Raw genomic sequence first — 21,652 nt, 5'->3', positions numbered from 1 at the left:
CCAGAACTATTTCTCAAATTGCAGTCTACCTTAAAAAATGAACATACTATATACACTACTCAGAACACAAAACAGTAAGTGGAAGAGGTTTATCCTACCTGAACTGTGCTTGATTTGTACTGGCTTTTAGACAGTCTCTCTCTAACCCACTTAACCCCTGAAATGGTGAACATGGTTTATCTTCCCAAATGAACGAACACTATACCTAGCTTGTATTTGCTGTTCCAGGTTGTGCTGCATCCTCATCCCTAGTTGGTCAAGCTGGTCCCACTGCTGTGCCAGCCCTACAGTGCTGTGCTCTGTATATTTGTTGTCCAAAATAAGTGCTTCTTCCATAGCTGCTCCAAGGTCCTCAATCTTCTTTAGTTGACTCCTCATTGCCCGAATCTCCTGGTGCTTACGCTGTTTGGAAAGAACACAAAATGGAGCAAACATATCAGCGTACCAACATTTTACTGACTGAGTTAGAACACAGGCTCATAACACCAAAGAGGTGGGGGGAGGAAGCTATGGTGCAGCTGTTGTCTAGTTTTACAAAATATATATCACTATATATAAGGGAGCTTCATCGCCTATGACAGATGGATTTGTAAGATTGGCCAATGTTCCAAGAAAGTTGTTTTTGCCAGTAAATATCACTAGAAACCTCACAGCATCTATAGCCTTAATCTCAAAACAGAGTGTAGGGCATAGCAAGGAAAGGTTTCCGATACAGTCTCCTCTGCCCAGACAGACTTACTTAAAAATACTGTACAAGGGGAACTAATTGAGGATTTTCCTTTGGCTTATGCAATGAAGGTTAGATTAGATAATCACAATAGTGTCTACTGGCCTCAAAATGTATGAATCAATTAAAGATTGACTACGTATCAGTCATTAAAGGCATTCTCCCTCATTCCTGAGTATCAATAGGAAACAGAAGTTTTAACAACAGGTGTGGTATGCTTACTTTAGTAGCTTCCAGCTGTGATTCCAGGGTTCCCGATTCCTCCACCATACAGGACCTAAACAGAAATACAGTGAGGGAGAGGCACTCTCCACATATGACAAAGGGGGGGTGGGGTAGGGCTTGAAATTAACACCATCCTTTTAGGGTAAAATTTTTCCATAAACTTTATAACAGAACTTTTTCCTGTCATAAGCTTTTAAATTCAGACTGACCCTATATAAAACAAGAGGCTTTTAGAACCTGCTGCATGTAATTTCTTTATACAGTTAAGTTCAAGCCCAATTTCACAAGCTGTGATAAAGTAGCTACTGGAAACACTTCATGCTAAATCCAAAGCACTCACCTTCTTACTGTACCTAGTGAAATTAGAAACCCAGTGCAAATACCCTTCCCATCCCAAAAACTGTGCTCAACACACACACAAACTACAAGTGATTCACTAGAGCCAGGCTTTGTTTGCTAATGAGACAGAAGTGCTAGAGAGGCTTTACACAGAAAGCAAGTGTGAAAAACTTTTTAAGAACTACTGGTTAATGTAAAGCCAACCTTGATATAAGACAATCACCCTTGCAAAACAGAAAAACTCCATTACTTTATTACGGCTGGGTGAATGTTGCTTTCTGTATTCTCAGACTGTGACCCGTCACAGATGAGCACTTCTACAGTCCTAATGTTCAAAGCCATTATGACACAGCCATTGATAGTCATCACAATTGTAAGTCAATTTTTAAAATGTTCACACAGAGGCATTCTTGGCATGTCAACAAGGGGCCCCAAACATCAGTCCAAACACTGGTTTATAAAGGCCACCTTTTGCAGTTATGATCTCCATGATTTTTTTCCACAGGTACTAGCTGTATAAAGTTCCTGAAGTTATTTTTGTTTCTTCAATTCTAAGCAATGTTAAGGCAGCAATTTATAGAGCCTCCGTCCTGTAACATTTAGAGTGAAAGTTTACAGCAGATGACTTGTGTACAAACAGCAAGTTGGATATTGTGCAGATGTGCTGTAATGTGTTTGTGCCCCTGGTGGAATTTAAATTCCTGGTGCTAAGATAGTCTTCCCTCGCCCCTACCAGATCCTTTCCTCCCAAAGGTCTTTTAAACTTCTTGGGAAGGGTTTTCAAGTGCTGTATCACTGTGTAGCAATGAAAATATGCCAAACATCTGGGTATCTCTCACCACAGAGGGTTAAAGCTCAGAATCAAAATATGTTTAAAGAGAATGAAGCACAGGCCCAGAACCTTGGGCAGGAAGCTGTGAATCAACAGGGAAACAAACCCCCAAGCATCTCACAGCAGTGAAAGTTAGTTGGAAAGAATGCGAGCCTTTGGAATTAAGAGTGCATTTTAAAATCACAGTGAGGTAAGAAAGTAAGAGGAAAAACCTTCCAGACAGATCATCCCCAACTTCATACTGATAGACACGAATGACACGACGATATGCTATGCTATTCAAAGAAAAGAAACCAAATGAATTCCGAAAAGAAACTGGGCAAGACAGAGGAAAGAACAGACCACAACAAGACCACAGCAAGAGATCAAAACTCTAAGCCAGCACCACCTCACAGAGAAATGTCAAACAAGCAAATTACTTAATGAAGTACCAGACTCAATGGCAGATGCTGGTTGCGTACCCAAAAGAAATCTAATTATTTTAATATCTATTAAAAAGAGTTGCTGAGATGAACAGAACAGAATCTCTGAGTTAATTTGAGCTACAAACTTCATTTAAAAACAGTATCAACATGCAAATATGGCTGCTGTATGCTGATACATAAGAGTAGGACAACTATGTTGACCTTGAAAGTTCTACATACAGTACATTCTGCTTAATAGCAACTCCGATATTAACAGCAACCTTTTTTGGGGAACCAATCCCATCCCATTGAGTTCAATGTTAATGGGATTCAGATTTTGCCACTGGCATACTGCTTAACAACATTTTTTGGAAGAAAGGCCCCACCTACAGACAGGACTGTGAGGCTGCAGCCAGAGAAGGGAGTAGTGGGACATGCTGAGCGCTAGCTATGGGCAGGTTTGCAGGGCTACAGCCTAGGAAGTAAGTGCTATGACATTCCTTCCTTGACTGCATCCCCACAAACCTGCCTAGAGCTATTCCTCAGCACATCCTTCAGGGACTCTGGCCCCACAATCTGCTTGTGCACAGGGACCGCTCAGGAGGCAAGTGGTTGCAGGCTGGGAGAGGAGGCTGTGGGCAGTGCTGTAACAGGAAAGAAAGCTACAGCCTGGATACTGGAACTGCATGGTAGTTTCTCCCTGTGCTCCTTGAGCTGTGCTGTGCAAGGGGGCTGCACTCTGGAAAGGAAGCACTGGGGACTGAGCCCCAACCCCAGAATGCAGGAAGAGATACAGTGCAGCTTTGTGGACCCCGAGCATCCCTGCAGAATCTGAAAGCCCTGGCATTTGGGCTGCAGTCCCTACTCTTCTTTCCCTGGCTAAAACCTTGAAAACATGCCTCTGCTTATTAGCAACTCCTGGATAATGGCAGGTTTTTGCTGGCAACTGAAGGTTTGCTAATAAGCAGAATCTACTATACATGGTTATATGCCCTCTAGTGGAGAATGAACGAACACAGACAATGCCCATTCTAATTAACTGCAGTTTTAATCCTCTCAGAGTTTTGCTAAAGATTAACTTCTCTCTGCACTTCTAATAATCAGTTAGACAATAGAGTTGGAGCATGGCAATTGTGAGCACTAACCCACTTTATTTAGTGAACGTCTCCGCTTTCTATTAGTATTTTCTGGGACACCAGAACTCATCTACAACACTACTTTTTAAAAACAGCAAAGAATCCAGCACTCGTACCAGCAAAATCTATTGGGTTCCACTAAGCTACAACTGCAAAAGCTAAGGTGTTCTCTCCCTTATCTGAGGAGAGATACTGTGAGACCAGAGATTCTTGTCACTACAGAGCAAATAAAAAGTTAGCAGAGATAAACCCACAAAACATGAACAAAATCCCTCTATTCTAAGTATTCTATATAGGCCGGGGCAACCTCTCAAGCTGTGACCCCCTCTCCTTTGTATAGGATTCCTTAATTATTTTAATATTAAATACATTTTACACTGCACCCAAATTTTAAAGTGTTCATTGTACTGTAGATTTTTTAAAAAATACTAAAAGTGTGTAACTGCATGGAAAAGCTGGAGGTTTTGGCAGCTGAGACAGGGACAACAAGCTGTTTTGGCATCCAGGAAGTCACTGGAGTCAATTTGGGGTTTGCAACCAGAAGACAGTTAAGATTTTTGATGGTGGGGAGGGGATATATCTCCTTCCTTCCCTCTTTTGGGCAAATGCAAAAGTAACTAAATATGGAGTTGAATTCCCTATTTCATACCTCAGCAACTAGCTATCCCACGAACTGCCACTGTGCCCAGTAATGAGAGATTTGTCAACCTCATTTTAGTAGAAAAGGCACAAGCAACGAAATAGTTATATTGACATTAAGCTTCAATTAAAATGCCACTGAGATGAATGAGTATTTTACACTTCAGGTTTTCAGGAGATTCAAGCAGAGGTCAGTGCATTGGTTTAGGTTTTCTTTGCAATCCTAAAGCCTACAGACTTTTTATTTAAAAAAAAAAGTTAAAGCTTAACTTCTGGAGCACAGTTATGCAACAGAATCAAAAAGGACAACTAGATAGCCACAACTGAATTACACATGGATCTGTGATTAAGGAATATGATTTTTTAAAAAAACGGTAGTGATGCTAATTAGTGACAACCTTTAATAAGAGTCTACGAACAGGACATTCTGCTGAATACCCATGAAGTGCAAGCCTGGGCTATTCCATTCCTTTATTTTACTCTTTTTACAAGATTGATTATAGCAATACCCAGTCAAAGCCCTTCAGTTTTAAATGTTCTGAGAGCATTATCGGAATATGTTCTTATTTTACCAAGCGTGCTTCTGACTGTTGGGAAATTGAGAGTGCTGGCTAGTGAGGACAAAAGGCTACAGATTAATCAGATGAGATGTGGAAACACACCCAATAAAGAGCATCACACCTTGCACATCCTTACAAGCTGACCAGTGATAACTTTCTTAATATAACTGGTCACACAGTGTCCATTAACTCTTTATTTTCTATTCTGAACCAGGAAAAATGGTATTCCTTCCTATATGTTTATATTTATCCATATCAATGTCCTGTTACCTGTTTCTCACTGTGTGAGGCATTCTTGCAGGGGGAGGGAAAAGGTGGAAATAGGTAAGTATCTCATGCACATCCCAGGCATGGCTTGCATTGCCCAAATAGAATGACCTTTAATACAACTTTCACAAGCAAAGCAATGACAGGAGAAAGCAAACAAGACAGGAGAGGACCACACCAAGTTTTTGGGAAATAAAATTCAATACTAACCCATCTAGCAGATACGTTCTGTAGAGTAGGAGGGTCCAAGTATCAGGCAGCAGGACGGGGGGGGGGGAGGGGGAGAACATATGTTAACAAATTAAAACCATATTTATACTTCAGACTTTTTGCAAAACCATCTAGGTAATGATTTTCTATAAATGCAGAAAGATTTACTATCAAAGGATTACATGAAAAACACCCTCAGCTTAATTCACCTCTTCTGTACCAGAGCCCACACTTACTAGAATTGACTATATTTGATGGTGGTGTATGAGAGTATGCATAAGTCAGACACAGTTGTGCTGTAAAAATATCGTATTGATCTCCTTGCAATTCTGAAACATGGAAATTATTTTTCATTTCTAGAGAGGCTGTTGACCCTTGCTGCTTCTCCCTAATCATGGGTATTACTAGTACATTGGATAGTAGTTTGCAAAGTGATCTTAAAGACTGTGGAGTAGTCTTTTTAGAGAAGTAGTGGATACCCCCTCCCTGGAACATTTAAACCTGGACTATACAAAACACTAGAAAATATACCTTAGGGAATAATCTTATGGTTAGACTCAGGATAACAGAATTTTCCCCTTTCTAATTTCTATCATAATACAGAGTAGGTAACAAGACAGTATTGGCATTTTCTTCAGTTCTGTTCTCAGTATTTAGTATTCTCCTTGCACTACGAGTCCAGCTCTGGAGCTACCAGATAACCATTAGGGCTTGTCTGTATATAGAATTACCCTGGGAAAGTGAATTCAGGAGCAGACACATTTTTTAAAATAGTCTGGAATCAGAGACCCCATTAGCTGACAGCTCCAGCCCCAACTCCCGAACTCAGAAGGTGATCTTGCACTCAGCAATTCTGCCTCTCAGCAGCAGACACCTGAAACCCAAATGATCACAAAAGGAAGTATGGATAAGATGCATAATGTGAAGAATAATTAAACAATCCCTTCTCAATGGGACACAAATGATTCTCTTTGGGAAATTCCCCAAGGACAGCTCCTCTGTTAAGACAGACTGTACCTGGTCTCCTGAATCCACTGGTGGAAAGCATTAGCATGCTGAGCAAACTCCTGGCGCAATTTGTCATTTTCCTCCTGTCTTCGCTGCTCCTTCTGCAGCTCTAACTCACGTTCCTGAGAAACAGGGAAGTCATATTACACCGAGAAAGAACATGGCACCTTTATCATGCACTGAAATACAGAAACCAAGCCAGTGCAGCAGTGAGAACTGGAGCTCAGCCCAAGACTGAGGGCCTGTAGGTCTCTTGCCTGACTGCTCCACTAGTTTATAACTATGATCATCAATATTCCTACAGAAATCTTGAGAATCAGCACTGAAGTGAGCCTTGCAATCATAATACTGTAACATGACAGGTCATAAGAAACAGAGTATCATAGCTACAAGTGGGAGATCATTATTTGTTTTTGGGGTCTTTCAGGAAGAATGGAATGGGAGGGGGAGGGTCATGAAGTAGCAACCCAAATATATGGAGAATGGAGGATTTTGGGAGGCGCTAGTCCCACAAAATTCCTTTCAGAAACATTTCTGTGCTACCAGATGAAGGTGTTTCAATTTGTAATGTTTTATTGCTAAATAAGAGCACTGATTATCTGGATAGACAGTGTTCAAGGAAGAATTCAGAGGCAGAGTGGCAATGGGAAGAGACTTGTTCCGATTTACCTTGATGATCTTCTGCAGGTTCCTCCAGGTCTCTTCAAGAGCCTCCATAGTGAACCAAGTATACGGGTTGGAGGCTACACGGAAACTCTTGATCTGGCGATCCAGCTCAGCTAGCTGGTTGAAGTCAGCCTGGGCGGAACTTAGTGAGGAGCGGAAAGCATCATGAGCCTCTCGCAGTGCCTTGATCTCCTCCAGTGAGTTACACCGCACAGGGTCAGTCAAGTCCTCCTCTGCATTCTCAAACCAACTGTTAAAGGCAGATGCCTTCTTTGCAAAAGTCAGGAACAGATCCTCAACCTCAGAGAGAGAAGACAATCTAGGTGTTCACTTAGGCAATAACGCTAATAGAACGTATTCAAGCAGGAGGATCTGGTAGTAAGAACATGCTATAAACAATACTAATTTGCACCTGTCGCTCCTTTCTTGCAAGGCAGAGAACTAACCATAAGCACTATCTGTAAAATGGGGATAGTACTATTCGTCCCCATGACATCTCCCCTAAGACACAGCCTAAGGGGCGCATCTCATCCTTACCCACAGCTCTTAGGGGCAAGGCCAGACCTTTCCAGGAAGCTGTTTCTGGCCTCCAAGGAGGCAGCTGTAATGGCAGCTGGGGAAAAAGCAATACATTTCGAGGCTTGGGAGCCATCTTAGAGAACTTCCTTTAAAAAACCCCAAACACAATTGCAAGTCAGCAGGTCCCTGCTCACTTCTGTCTAGAGAAAAGGGCTATTTTTTAGTGGTGGAAATGTTGAAGGGAGGGGCACTTTGGGGACAGCAACGGTAGAGCATGTTGGCTAGACAAGCTGTAAAAGGACAGTTGGGAGAGGTCGGGGGAACTAGGAAACAAAATTTTAATCAAAGTTTTGCATTTGGGAATTGTGTTTGTGTGTGTAGTCTGTCTTGTATATTTGGACTGTAAGGTCTTCAGGGCAGGGACTGTGTCATACTTTGTGTTTGTACAGTACCTAATACTAGGCCCTGATCCTGATCAGAGCCGTTAATAATTTACTTTACAGTAGCACCTATTAACAACATAAAGGAGGAAGTAATTTGTTCAAGAACACATAGCCAGTAGCGGAGTTTGGACTGGAACCCAGAACTCTAGACTCCCAGGCCCCTTGCAGTGACCACTTAACAATACTGCATCCCTATTTAAGTGTTTTCTCAAAAATAAAACATAGCAGAAAATCTGTCCTCAACAAATTGTATTTTAGTTAAATAACTACAATTATGATATACAAGTTGCACACGACGTAGAAGACTAGTTCTTTAAAACTCCACTGTCAATACCTTTTCCATGAAGGCTACTCACGAGAAAGTGTTTGGTGTATGATGACTAATTGTGTTTTTACACAGCTTGCATATCAAGATTTTAAATCAATGCTTTGCACGACTGTCAAGATTTATAGCATTCCAAGGTCTGTGTTCTCACCTTTCTGAAGTGCTCCTGGGCCTCCAGCAGTTTCTTCTTCCTAGCAGCAGAATTAGCCAGCAGCTGATTCCAGCGTTTCATCAAAGCAGCATGCCGGACCTCAATGGCCTTTGACTGGATGTGTTTAGCTGCCAGCAACTGATCTTTCAGTGCAGTGATGTTTGCAATTCCTTCCTGCTGGAAAGCCTGGAGACCAGCATCAAAAGTTTCCTGCAGCATTAAAAAGGAAGAGACTAATGTGGATTAACTATATTTATTGATAATGTAGATGTCGTTTTAGGTAAATGCAAAAATAAATGGCAGGCACTCCAATATTCATCTGCCTGATAAGCATTAAAGCTCCATTGCTTCTCTGGCTCAAAGCACCTTGTACTGACCTGTTTGGTGAGGAGTGTTTGCACAGAGGAGAGATCCCGTCCATAGTCATCCGTCTTCAGACTGTTTTCCTTCTCACCTGGATAACGAAGTAGAGACTAAATATAAACACCCACATTCCTTCTTCCTAAATTTGGGGAAGGGATATCACTGCTCAGCAAATCAATGGCTCAGACTACCACTCACATCCGCTTAGTAAAACAAGGTTAATCAGAAACCATTCTCCATTCAAGAAGGGCTATAGTGTTTTCAGTCACCTGCTTTGTCAGTGCACATATATTTCAATGCAGCACATACCTATCCAAGACTCTACTACGTCGGCTTTCCAGTTGAACTGGAGGAAGGCGGAGTTCTCATCTAGTTTGGCCTTCCTTTGAGCTGCCGCCTTCTCCAGATCTGACACTTTGCCCCTCAGGCCTTTTATCTTTGCAGTTATGTTCTCCTCATGATGATTGTTCTGTGGAATAGGAGAAAACAGTTTAGTTCCCATGTGATTTAATCATCTACACACCACTGGAGGAAATCTAGTCCTGTTCACCAAATTAGGAAGAAATACACTTAAAACATGTAGGCATCTGAAGGACTCTTTGGGATACTTATGAGAATTCTTAAAATGGATACCAAAGCTGAGGACAACAGAAGCAATTAAGACTAGTGTTCTCAAAGGAACTGAAGGTAGTTAGCTGCTCAAATCCCATTCTGAGTTTGGTGCCTACCTTCCCTTAGGTTGCTTTGACAATCTATATATATCATTTGAGATATATATCAAATAAGAAACATTAGCTCATGACTAATACAATTAATCCTGCACATTAACTCACAAGGTAGCCCACTAGCTCTAACAACATGGGAACAAACCACCTCGATTCACATTTAGGGATTCTCTATTTGGTGAAGAAGATGGCCTCATTCTACCTTAATATGTGCCCCAAATGTGAGAGAAATCAGGAATGCAAACAATTTACTCCTCTGTTTTTTTTTTTTCTTTATTGCTAGACTATTAAGGCTTTTGGGAAGTGAATATACAGATAGAAAACAAAAGCATGGGATGGATAACAGCTGTTTTAGGTCTTTGGGAGAAAATTCCAGTTCAATTTGTGTTTCACAAATGTTACTTGTTACTGACAAGATGAGAAGTGTTAAAGATAATGGGATAAGGTATCATGGTACACAAATGGGTGCATCAGAGGCTCTAAGCATAAAAGACAGGAATTCTTGGTCTGGTCTACCACAGACCCATACATAAGAATCAATTGGGATGGCTGTCTCTGGGAAAGAGAAGTTAAGTGACTTGCCCAAGACATCCAACAAATCAGCAACAGAGCCAAAATTAAAACTAAGGAGCTTCTGTTAACAGTCCACCATGCTGCTGTCTCTAAAGTATTTAAAATCAATTATATGCCAAATACCCTGTTGTTGTGGCTATAGAGAGCATGATGTGTAGATGGTGTTTAGTTTTCATTTTTTAAACATGCAGCTCAGTGTTAAGAGAACAGTGAATCCATTCTGACTTGCTGACACTTTAAAGAAGGTTCAAGGCATTTTTCTTACCAGTTTACACTCACCTTCTTAATGAGGTCCTCTCCATTAGCACAAACATCATTCACCCTGTCCTTGTGGACAGTGAAGTCAGTTTCAAATGCTTCATGCTTTTTCAGCAAGCCCTGCAGGGAAAGCATGTTCACAAGTCACTTTCCTACACAATTTTACTTCTCAAGATGACTGCTTATAAAACAAGGATGAAAATAAAGCAGAACAAAACATGGATTGCAGTATACCTGCAACACATCAATCAGTTCAATACTCACCATTACAATTATTAGTTAGTTTTAGCTAATACACATTCTGGCTATTTTTTGGGGTGTGTGAGGGAGGAATAATGGTTGGGTATAGTCCTGGATATAGTCCTTAAATATAATGTTAAGTTAGTTTTCTTTCACCTTTATCCAAGGAGAGATAAGGTCTTCTCTATGAAGTCCACTAGAGACCTCACCACACAGATCTAATTTACCTGGAAAGCATTTAGATCCTGATCCTGCAAACACACACATGCTTAATTGTAAGCACATGGACTGTATTTAAGTTACGCATGTGTGCATGTAAGTGTTTGCAGGACCAGAGCCTTAACACCGTGATGGAAGGGGGGGGGGCATTACCAAAAAAAGATGGATTAGAAAGATTCTGTTGCTTCTTGCTGCTTTTGAGACTCTTCTTCTTTGCAACTCAGAAGTGGGATTAAAAACATATTTAAACCATTTTTACACAATTCTGGGGTTGCTTTGCATCAGTCCAGTCCTCCAGCACAAATAAAAGCAGTCTGCTTTAATTAGAGCTGCCTCCCAAAGGCCCAAACCCACAAGACCCTTCTAAATACCAGAGAAAAATCTTTTGAATCATTTTTATATAAGGATCATCAATATTTTATAATATACTTCTTTAAAATGATCAAAATGTCTGACTTGAAAAATAACAAAAGGATATTTTAAATTCTAACCATTACATGTTATAAATAGCTGGTAAGGAGAGAACCAGAACAGTACAGCTTTTGCTTACTTGGATAGCAGCAAGTGTGTCTCCATAATCCTCACTGGCTACCAGTGTCATTTTCTCATTGATCCAGGCTTCCTCCTCTTCCACATTTGCTACAAACTGCTGATACTCCAGAGACTCCTCTAGACGTTGGCCACTGTAAGAGGAATGAGAGGAAGTGGTGGAAGGAAATCACAGGTTGCATTCTGTACATTCAATTATGATGTGGAAGCAGAATAACTACTAAATGTAAAAAGAAAAGGAGTACTTGTGGCACCTTAGAGACTAACAAATTTATCTGAGCATAAGTTTTCGTGAGCTACAGCTCACTTCATCGGATGCATTTGGTGGAATATTTTCCACCAAATGCATCCGATGAAGTGAGCTGTAGCTCACGAAAGCTTATGCTCAACTAAATTTGTTAGTCTCTAAGGTGCCACAAGTACTCCTTTTCTTTTTGCGAATACAGACTAACACGGCTGCTACTCTGAAACCTGTCTTTATGCTAAATGTAGGTGTAGTGGAGGTCAAGACAGGTGAAAGGACGACCTGCTCACTACCATCAACCCTAAAATGTGATAATTTTACACTAAGCTCTTTCCTCCAGAAGCTGAAAATGACCTCTCTGTGACACTGCCAGCTCTAGATCTACCCTAAATCTACTATGTAATTCACCAGGCCATTTCACAGTCCTTACATTTCCAGAAATTATGTATTCCCCCTGGCATGGTCTCTATTCAGGAGAGCACAGCATGGTGGGAACAATAATGTCAAGCCTCTAGCCTCCAGATGAACAAGGAATAAATGCCCCCAAAGTTTAGATTGTGTTCTACTAAAGGAAAACACAAAACTGAAGTTAGTACTCATCAGCATTTAGAAATGAACCCCTTTTCACCTGTCCCGAGGCATGGCCTCAGCAGAATTCACTCTTAACATATATTGCATTGATATTGCTAATGACCTGAATCAAAGATTGCAAGATTTGGCTGCTACTCGTCCCTATATGTTTCATTCATAGTTCCTGGTGTAGAAAAATCATTCTCACTCACCGAGCTGCTGCCAACTGCTTTAACTCCTTCCAGTGGTCTACAAACTGAGCTAGTCTCTGCTGTATCTCCTCCTTTCCAATCGTGTTATCATCTGACAGTTTTTTACCAGTGTCTAACACACCCTGTGAAGCAGACAAAGTACATATCTGTATTCTCAGTGTTTTCAATTTTCAGCAGCAATGCTGCTTTCTCCTCACCATTTATCTGCACTCCTTACAACTCCTCAGTTTTGGGTCATTTTCTTTCATAAACATACCCTTTTTCTTCTTTCCTCCAGTTCATGTGTTTTTTGTGGATTTAGAATCAAGGTGAGAAGTGTTATTGTTTGAAGAGGAAGGAACTTCCTGCCACTTTAATTTAAAAAATTCCATATCTTTGCTTAGTCACACCCTTCTTCAGGAGCCTATGGAAGTCTGATTTCCTTTTGATGTTTGTAATTGATTTGTGATCCAGATTATATAAATGTTAAAAATCTGTAACTTGACTATACAGAGTACTACACTTTCGATCATGACTGATTATTTTCCTCATCCAAATGTTTCCCTGTAACCGACACGGTTTGCATTGGAAACAACACAGCAGTACCTGTCATGGAACAGCTCTTCATCTGACTTTTTTTTTTTTTTTTTTTTTTAACCTGGATGGCAGGTTCATGAGCAGCCAATTCTGCTTCCAGACGTTTGTGTTTCTTTCTTAGGTTCTGCACTCCAGTTAGGTCTCTGCCATAGTCCTCTGAGCTAACCAGCAGCTTCTTCTCCCTGAGTCCCAGAGAGGAAGAGGAGGAGGAGGGGGATGAGTAAAGTTTGTTCCTTTAAAAGGTCAAACCAGATAGATATAACAGCTGCCACTGAAAACTTGACACTTAACAGCTCTAACAGGAATGAACATTACCTCCTTTTGTATGTTTCGCATTCCAGGACTGGAGTTTACAGCAAATTATTACATATATTTAAAGCGGTAAATAAAAGGATTTTAATGGGGTCCTCTGCTTTTAGCATTTGATGGCCTTTCAGCTACTTTATAATACAGAGAATCCAAGGCAAAGAAATCAATATAAATAATAAGGATGTTCCCTACAACCCAGCACTATGAGCACCTTTGAAGCAGTAAGCCATGCACCTGACTTATAAATGTTAGTCAAAAGGATTCAGCTCTCATCACTTTGACCAGAACAGTTTCAAAGAGGGACAAGGCGCTCCCTCTATACATGTATACTACAGAAATATCCACTCTTTCCCTCCCTTTGAAGCTTGAAAATAAGTATAATTCTCCAATTCTGATCATTTCTATTTGGCTAATCTACACATATTGATGGAGTGGAAACCAGTACAGTTCTTATTTCCTTGATTATACACCAGTCATATCAATAATATCAGGATCAATACGGACATCTCTGGAAAGCATTTTTCCTTAACTGCTATCACAGGCCAAAATAGTAAAACTAAAAACTGCTTTCAGCAGGCTCATAAGTGCCTTTTTGAAAGAAATTTCAAATTGACAGAGGCAGAGTTTAAAAGATACACAGGATTCATAGGATTTTTAACACAAGATTATAGTCAAACCTCAATTTTTTCCTAGCACTGAACATGCTTCCTGAAGCCTGACCATAGATGTCTGTAGATATTAAGACCATGCTCTCACTAGAGTTGAAGCCACTTCTGCATGCTTCCCCGAGCACTGTGGGCAAGGATGCGTGTGTGTGTTTGTAGCTGCATTATATAAAACTATACTATAGATTAGACAAGACGGCATATACCTGACGAGCGGGTAGGTAGTCTATGGCATAGTTAGATTAACATGGTTCTTGGGGAAATCATCTTTTTCCTCTCTGATATGGTAAATTGTGCTATGAATATTGTTAAACAACTGCATTGAAATATGGTTGTTGATAGCATGGCTATAATATGGACATGGCCTCAGACAATGCTACATCTAGAACTTCTGAAGTACATACTTGATCCAGGACTCCTCATCGTCCATATCCCGGAAGAACTGATGCAAGCGGTGGGACTCATTCAGATTCGCACGGCGGGCAGCTGCCATGCTCTTGATCCGCTGGAAGCGCCCATTAATAGTGTCTCGCTTGTCCTTTACCTGGGAGGTGTCAAAAGCGCTGCTGGTCATCAAGCTGTCAGCCTGACCATTCAGGTCCTTCAGGCGATCCTGGAATCATAAGCAAGGAGCGTATGAAGAAAATCTCAATTTTTGAGCGTGTAGCCTCAGCACAGGATCTTCTCTTCATATTCGTGATGTGCACACAGAAAAAAATGGTATTTCTACAGGTTTAAACTTTACAGCATGTTGCTATGGAATTCTCTGATTACTATAATTTCTCTTCTTCTGTTAGCAGAGGAGGTGCTTACCTCATGGGCAGATATGTCAGCTTCCAGGAGTTGGTGTTTCTTCAGCAGGTTATTTACAGATGCCAGGTCTTTTCCATAGTCTTCAGATGCAAGCAGAGCCTCCACCTGGAAAAGGAAGAATACAATTACATATTGCAGTTTAACTAAGAACTGCGAGTGTAATGCTCTTAGTTGTGCAGGCGACTGGTTGTCTCCTCCAACTGTCCCCAATGCAAGTTAAGTTTGTGAACTTTGTCTCCCTGCTTGTCTCAGATACGGGAGATTTTATGCAAGCATGTTTCCTGCCAACATCAGTGTAGGCAATGACACAAGCATAGAAACTTCCAAACACTTGTTTTTTATTCTCTTAAGAATTTTGTACTAAAGAATCATTTTTGCAGCGGGAGTTTTAACTTTTTCATGTCAGCAACTGCGATTTTTTGGAGCATATCACATATCAGCAAAGGGAGCCAGTATCCAAGAAACTGCAGTCCCTTCAGAGTGAATAATCCCAAATCCAGGGTGGTCAGGTACCTCTGACAGCCAAAAGTCAAAATCCTTGATTCCAGTATTGAAATTCTGCTGTTTGTTGGCTTCCTTCAGCTTCTGACTCTTCTCTGCTGATTTCTGCACCAGGAACTGCCACTGGTCAGCCAGAGCAGCTAAACGTGCCTGTTACAAAAAGGAGAAGATTAATGCTCAGAGCAAAACAAAATCCCTAACAAATGTAGCAAATGAACACACTGTACACATTTGGTTGCTGCTTCTACAACTATAGATTATGCAGTTATTCATGCAATCTAGGAAAATTCTTCATCGTATGCCTCTCCATTTCACTTTCACATTCTGACAGAAGAATCAGAAAATATTACTCATTCCCAAGCAAAAATGGGACAAAACAATTCTCATGCTCCATACTGCATAGTTAAACAAGGAATTAAAAAAAAAAAAAGCTTCTACAAAAGAAAGCGTTTTTCTTCATTCTAACAAAATGAAACTATAGAATCAGTTGAAGGCTATGTGTCATTAACTATCCTAAATGTGCTGCACCTACCTTCACTGCATCCTCACTGCCGGCACACGCTCCCCGATCAATGAGAGAATTCCCCATGTCAATGACTCCACGGATCCGGTCTGCATTGGCATGAAGTTCAGCTTCAAAGGCTTGGTGTTTCTGGTGTTTGCTCTGAATGCAGCAAAAACAAGGCTGTTAAGGACTGGACATGGGGCTCCTAAATTATTCTCATGGGTTGAGAAGAGACTGCAAGAATGTTCTGCATAGACAGGGTTAGAAAGAAGGGAGTTTGTGTGAAGTATTTCCCCAGATTAGACTAAATGCCTTATGTAAAATCATGAAAATCCAAATCTCTCTCTAGGCATTTACATCACATTCACCACTTGTTCTCTCAGTCTTACTAAGTGAGCATTAGGCTGTTTTTGAACCAGCATGTCTACCTGTGATTGAACATTTACACTAATATTCCTATATCAGCATATATCTCCTGCATTTTAAAGGGGGCTGCAACACATTTCTAATGTTAAGTTTTGCTATTCTCCAAATATGGATTTCTGGTTTACATGGCACCACTAAAAAACACTGATTGTGTATGTATGTACCCTGAACATGGTGGCTGCTCCACACTAATCAGGTCTAGAGGATTATGACTTTTCCCATCCAAATCCATGGGTCAGGAGGAAAAAGTCCCCACCCCAACCTGCACCTTTTCTGCACACCTTTCATATTAGAAGATATGGAGTCACCATATGACTAAATTATGTGGTAAAACAATGAGTTAAACATAGTTAGCAACTCAAAATATAAGAAACAACGCTTAGCTGTTCGTTGAAATTTGTCTTCACTGAAAATTGAAGGCACCATGAGAACAACAGGAGCCACAGGAAGGGAGTGAATAAGAAGTTTTCTTTCATATACATGCATACACCCACCATAAGCATAAACAATGGGACGAGAACGACAAAACAGTATTTACAAGTATCAACTCCACATGCTAGTAACACTGGACACATGGGAAAAATACATTGTCCTGAGGGAGAATGGAAGGGAGGGTGACTGTTAAAGTAAAAATAAAACAAGAAAAATGCTACAGTACTGTTATGAAAAATTCTGCATGGCCTGCTTATTCTGGAAACTGCTATTGCTGAAGGCTGTGATTATACTGTACACCAGCTAAAATCCACCCATTTCTTGGCATATAAATTCATTATGCTGGAGAATGAAAAAAGCTTCTCATAGGACAAAATGTCAATCTATTACCACCAAAACAAATTCACACTCTAGGGAAATGGCAGACGACATTTTTGTTTGAGTAGCCAATACATAGATAGCGCAGCCTCCAGGGCCAGAAAGACACCAACTGCTTCCTTCACTTGTGCCCCTCCTTCCTTACCCTAGTCACTCCTCCACTCTTCGCTTTGCTCTGTCCTCTTTCTGATTCTTCTCCTCCTTGGATTCTTACCACTCCTATCAGCCTTCTACATGTACTCTCAGTTCTGCAATCTTTCCTCTACTTCTTCCACACTGCTATCGCTGCAAACTGTGGGTCTCCACTTTCAGTGATACCCTTCCTTCAGAAATTTTGACTCCAGACATAAGTTAGTGGAATTGACATCTCATGGCCACGGGTTAATCACCACAGCTCTAGGTTCACCAGGAATGAGGACAAGACATGTCCAGTAGCCAAATATTTGAAAAAGGAGAATGACAATCCATATTTCTGTTTCCTTATGAACCAACCATCCCTTAAAGTACTAATACCACACCACAAATTAAACTGATCATGCAGAACACAGCTGCAAAACAAATACATAAATAAATGGTGTTTAAGAGGCATTAACTAAACAAAAAAGCAACACCCAAAAACACTGAGGCTTATGGTAACATCTGTTTGAGGTCAATGAATATTAGAAAATGGAAAAGAAACTGGATGAATTTAATGGATGGAGCAACAGACTGAACACAATCAGACTTTGTGCTCACGTATAATCTATACCGAGAAACAAACACCTACCATGGCAAGTCCAACCAAACTACAAAACTTACCAGCAATTTGGAAAGCTACAAAACAGATCAAGAAAAGAAGAGTTCAGTGCAGTCATACTGATCCACAAACCAGTATTAAAACAGAGGAAATCACTTACAAAGTTTTTCTTTAATAATGAAAAATATATAAAGATCTGCATCTTAGGACAGTAAGTCGGGGTGGGACACAAGAGACATTTATAAAAGGTAAATTCTTATTTTATCATTTAGTCGTTAGGGAGAAGAGAGGATAAGATGTCTTACCAAATTTACACTGGAGCATAACTGCCTAGGGATTTATGTGAATTCTGGCAACATATTTATGTGGTTATTACATATTTTATTATATTTATTAAAAAATAATTACTGCCTTCTATTTTGGTCCTTTCTCTATGCATATTGCATGTCTCCATAATGAAAAGATTGCTTTATTTACATTTTCTCTCCTTTAGAAGATTAATTTCAAACAATTTATTATCCCTTTAACACGGAATTGGAATTTTTCCTGTGCACATCCTGTCATCAGCAACAGGATATGCCACATGGAATTAAACTTTCACTCCATTTGACTTTCTTGGTCAAATAATTATTCACCTGGATGTTTGTGGGATCCTTATAGGATTCATCACTTGCAGTTTGGAGTTTTTCACTGATCCAAGCCTCTATTTCATCAACATCACGGCTGAACTGCTGGAGGGTCTGAGATTCTCCCAGTTTAGACCTCTTTTCAATCATCTGAGCTTTCAAACGACGCCACCTGTACATAATCAGAAATATGGTTCATACTCACCAGTACCTATAAGAACGGGCATGAAGTAGGAGACCATGTACCATCATAACAGCGATAAATTGTCTCTAAACAATTTCCTTCTTTTCAGGAAGGTATCCACAGCTGATCTAACAATGAAATTAGTACACCAACCTGTCCAGAACTTCATTGCGTCTGTTAGAAACGACCCCTTTAGCATAGTGGTCAGCAGAAATCAGCTGGTCAGCAAACGATTGCAAGGCAGCAATTTTTTCTTCCTGTTCAAAACAAAAGGACACAAGTTGGGTGAATTCAGGTACCACAAAGAAACAAAAAGCCACTGTGAAGAGTTGTGTCAGAACTAGAGTAGGGCATCCTTTTGAAAAAAGGCTGGTATCTTGTTAATAGGAGTCTAAGGAAATCAGCCCTATGTCAGGATGAGCAGAACTCAATTTAAGAGCAAGTGGGAGATCCTGCAGATCAGACATTGAGAAGAAAATTCTTTTGGCCTCTGTGCCAGAACTACAGAGACACTTCTCTCAGGATCAGAAAGGGCTCCTCCAGGATTTAGAGGAAGTGGAGAAACACTGATTTTTTCAGTGTAAGGACTTTCAATACAAACCATTAAATCACTTAGTCTTTTCACAAGAAATATGCTGTACTGGTGATTCATGCTACCCTAGTTAGGTAAATACCTATTTTATTGCATCATGTTCATAACCAATCAATAACAAACCCCTTATCTGCAGTGATAGTAGCTATTTCTCATCTTTGTAACAAGTTTCTAACCTGCTAAATATTTAGAACAAATCTTTACAGGGTTCTAAACTTTAGAGTCACATCACCAATATCAGATCTATCATATCCTGCTGACCTTAAAAGAAGCTTTCAAGAGCGGAATTTAAAATAAAATAGAACAGCTGTCCCCCACTTTGGATACATCCCTCACCTGGACATTGATTGCTTTATCAAAGTCTTCATGTTTCTTGATGAGAGCCTCCACACTGTCTAAGGAGTCTCCTTTATCTTCTGTGTTCAGGAAAGCCTCCCGGGCAGCCATCCAGTTTTCTGCTTGTTCACAGTCCCGATGAAACAGCTAAGGAGAAGGAACACAGTTAGGAGAAGACTGGCCAGTGAGTACTGTCCACTGGTGGAAGTGAAAGAAAAATTTCCTTAAGAAAGCATACTATTAAAAAAAAAAAAAAAAAAAAAAGCAGCAAAGTACCTGTAGTTCTAGACACTGGTCCAGCATCATTCTACGTTGGACCCAGGCTTTCTCCAAGTCCGCCCGTTCTTGATCTAGAACATCCAGTTTCTCCTTGATCTCTGGGCTGGCATAGTGTCCACGAGCCAAGAGTTGTTGCCCAAACTGCTCAAATGCCTGGAAAGTGCCAGCCCTGGCATCTATTTCAGTGCGATGTTCCTGTAAGGAAGGGGGAGGGGGAGGGAGAAGGGGAGAAAAGAGGTTTAATAACGAGAAACAGAATGCTAAACTGCGAGGAAAGATGTTATCAGTCTAGTCTTGGAAATATACATGAGGAGTCTCAAAAAACCACTGCTGAACTGGTTTACTAACAGAGTACATAAAACTGATTTTAACAGCGAATGTTCACACCTACAGAAAAATGCTGAGGGCTCTTGCACATACCTGGTGTCTCTCCAATAAAGCCTCAGCTCCAGTCACATCCTTTGCCAGTTCATCTGAGGATACCAGTCCCCGGATTCCATTGATCCAAGACATGAGGTCCCTGTAACCATAAAAGCAACCAAAAAATGGGTTGTTTTTTTTTTTTTTTTCCTTGCAGCAAGTCTGATTAGGGAAATGAGTTATCTTTCACCACTCCAACAAATATTCAGTCCAAACCATATACTATATGTACTTAAATTGATAACTAAACTAACAATGGGGACCAGGGATTTGATAGGTTTAGTTTTTACCTGAAGTCACTGAGGAAACGTTGCAGATCATGAGAATCCCCAAGCTTCTCTTTACGCTGGTCGGCACGTTTCCCCAGGCTATTCCAGGCCTGGTTCAGTTCAGTACATTTTTCTTGGAGGTCTTCAGCAGACTCTGGGTGTGACTGAATCAGGCGCTCAGCAGTCTCACCTAAAGAGTTCACCTAGCAATAAAGAAGAAGTAGTAAGAAGAAAGGCAGGAACCTCTTTTGCAATACCATTATTACGGCTACAGAAAGCAAGTAACCCATGTGTTCTGGTCTCTTGGTCTGACCTTGTCTCCAAGAGCTGCCAAATCTCTCTCAAAGCCTTCATGCTTGCGCTGCAGGGCCTGCACACTGGCCAGGTCATGTCCGTAGTTGTCTGTATTTAATGCCTGATTCTTTTCTTCAATCCATTCCTTTGTTTCATCAGCATCTCTGGTTGGGAAAAAAAGGAAAAACACTTAAATGAACGACATGCTAGAGTCTCATCAAACTCCAGGTAGCCTGTTTCCATAAGGTCTTAAGTATCTAATACTTCAATTTTTTTTTTAATTGTCTGTTTTAAAGTGGAAGTTAAACTCAGAGGTAAGAAAGAATATTTGTGTCATTTAAAAATCAGAATTTTTGCTGCCCTTCAATAATAAGCTTTCTTCTGAGAATTTCAACACTTAAAAAATCAAGCTTCAGATTACACCTGTGAGGTAGTGTGAATTCTCCAGATCACAAAGGCAATCTCTGGCAGAGCTAGGAAACTAATCTAGACCTCCTAATTCTCACACTCCTGTGCTGTAACCATTAGAGAAACTCTCCTCTCTCTAGTGAATGCAGACACGGAATACATAGAGTTCTTGTTGGACCTGGATTAAGATATTCATTCCTTTTCAGGAATGAATGTAGCAGGAGAAATTAATGACAGATGTGGAGGAGGTTGGGGAAAAACGTTAGCATCTGTTGGGCTGACAGCGTCTTAGCCACAGAAGAAAGAATAGTGCTGGTTCAGACAAAGCAGAAGCAGTGAGATACAGATGTGGTGGGGAGTGAAATTAAAATGTTTAGAAGGCTGCTATCAGCTGTGCCAAATAACTGAATGAAGAAACTGCACCTGTGTGTGGTAGCCATCTGGCAAAGGGAGGAGAAGAGAAAGCTCATGATAGCAGTTCTAGAGAGAGAAAGGGCAC

At 40.5% G+C, this 21,652-nt stretch overlaps 1 protein-coding gene across 9 annotated transcripts in view; it reads right to left on the bottom strand.

The window, feature by feature from the left end:
- SPTAN1 (spectrin alpha, non-erythrocytic 1) overlaps nt 1–21,652 on the bottom strand; it is an 86,761-nt gene that overhangs the window by 15,677 nt on the left and 49,432 nt on the right. For 3 of the 9 annotated variants that reach the window (XM_043498641.1, XM_043498637.1, XM_043498639.1), the window contains 25 exons: nt 20,765–20,909; nt 20,473–20,654; nt 20,183–20,282; nt 19,760–19,957; nt 19,484–19,630; nt 18,709–18,812; nt 18,381–18,543; nt 17,808–17,822; nt 15,801–15,932; nt 15,281–15,418; nt 14,768–14,872; nt 14,359–14,567; nt 13,042–13,162; nt 12,405–12,526; nt 11,380–11,512; nt 10,392–10,490; nt 9,124–9,283; nt 8,829–8,905; nt 8,452–8,661; nt 7,017–7,313; nt 6,357–6,469; nt 5,340–5,357; nt 2,336–2,398; nt 950–1,004; nt 206–402 (listed from right to left, as the gene is read on the bottom strand). In XM_043498641.1, coding sequence (XP_043354576.1) covers nt 206–402; nt 950–1,004; nt 2,336–2,398; nt 5,340–5,357; nt 6,357–6,469; nt 7,017–7,313; nt 8,452–8,661; nt 8,829–8,905; nt 9,124–9,283; nt 10,392–10,490; nt 11,380–11,512; nt 12,405–12,526; nt 13,042–13,162; nt 14,359–14,567; nt 14,768–14,872; nt 15,281–15,418; nt 15,801–15,932; nt 17,808–17,822; nt 18,381–18,543; nt 18,709–18,812; nt 19,484–19,630; nt 19,760–19,957; nt 20,183–20,282; nt 20,473–20,654; nt 20,765–20,909 — 3,303 coding nt within the window. The remainder of the gene's footprint in view (nt 1–205; nt 403–949; nt 1,005–2,335; nt 2,399–5,339; nt 5,358–6,356; nt 6,470–7,016; nt 7,314–8,451; nt 8,662–8,828; nt 8,906–9,123; nt 9,284–10,391; nt 10,491–11,379; nt 11,513–12,404; nt 12,527–13,041; nt 13,163–14,358; nt 14,568–14,767; nt 14,873–15,280; nt 15,419–15,800; nt 15,933–17,807; nt 17,823–18,380; nt 18,544–18,708; nt 18,813–19,483; nt 19,631–19,759; nt 19,958–20,182; nt 20,283–20,472; nt 20,655–20,764; nt 20,910–21,652) is intronic. The other 6 variants (XM_038375095.2, XM_038375097.2, XM_043498638.1 and 3 more) reach the window with 3 other exon arrangements.

This window comes from Dermochelys coriacea, chromosome 16 (genome assembly GCF_009764565.3).
Source record: "Dermochelys coriacea isolate rDerCor1 chromosome 16, rDerCor1.pri.v4, whole genome shotgun sequence".
Lineage (NCBI taxonomy): Eukaryota > Metazoa > Chordata > Testudines > Dermochelyidae > Dermochelys > Dermochelys coriacea.
The sequence above is the reverse complement of the archived record's forward strand: the minus strand, read 5'-3'. Positions and strand labels throughout refer to the sequence as shown.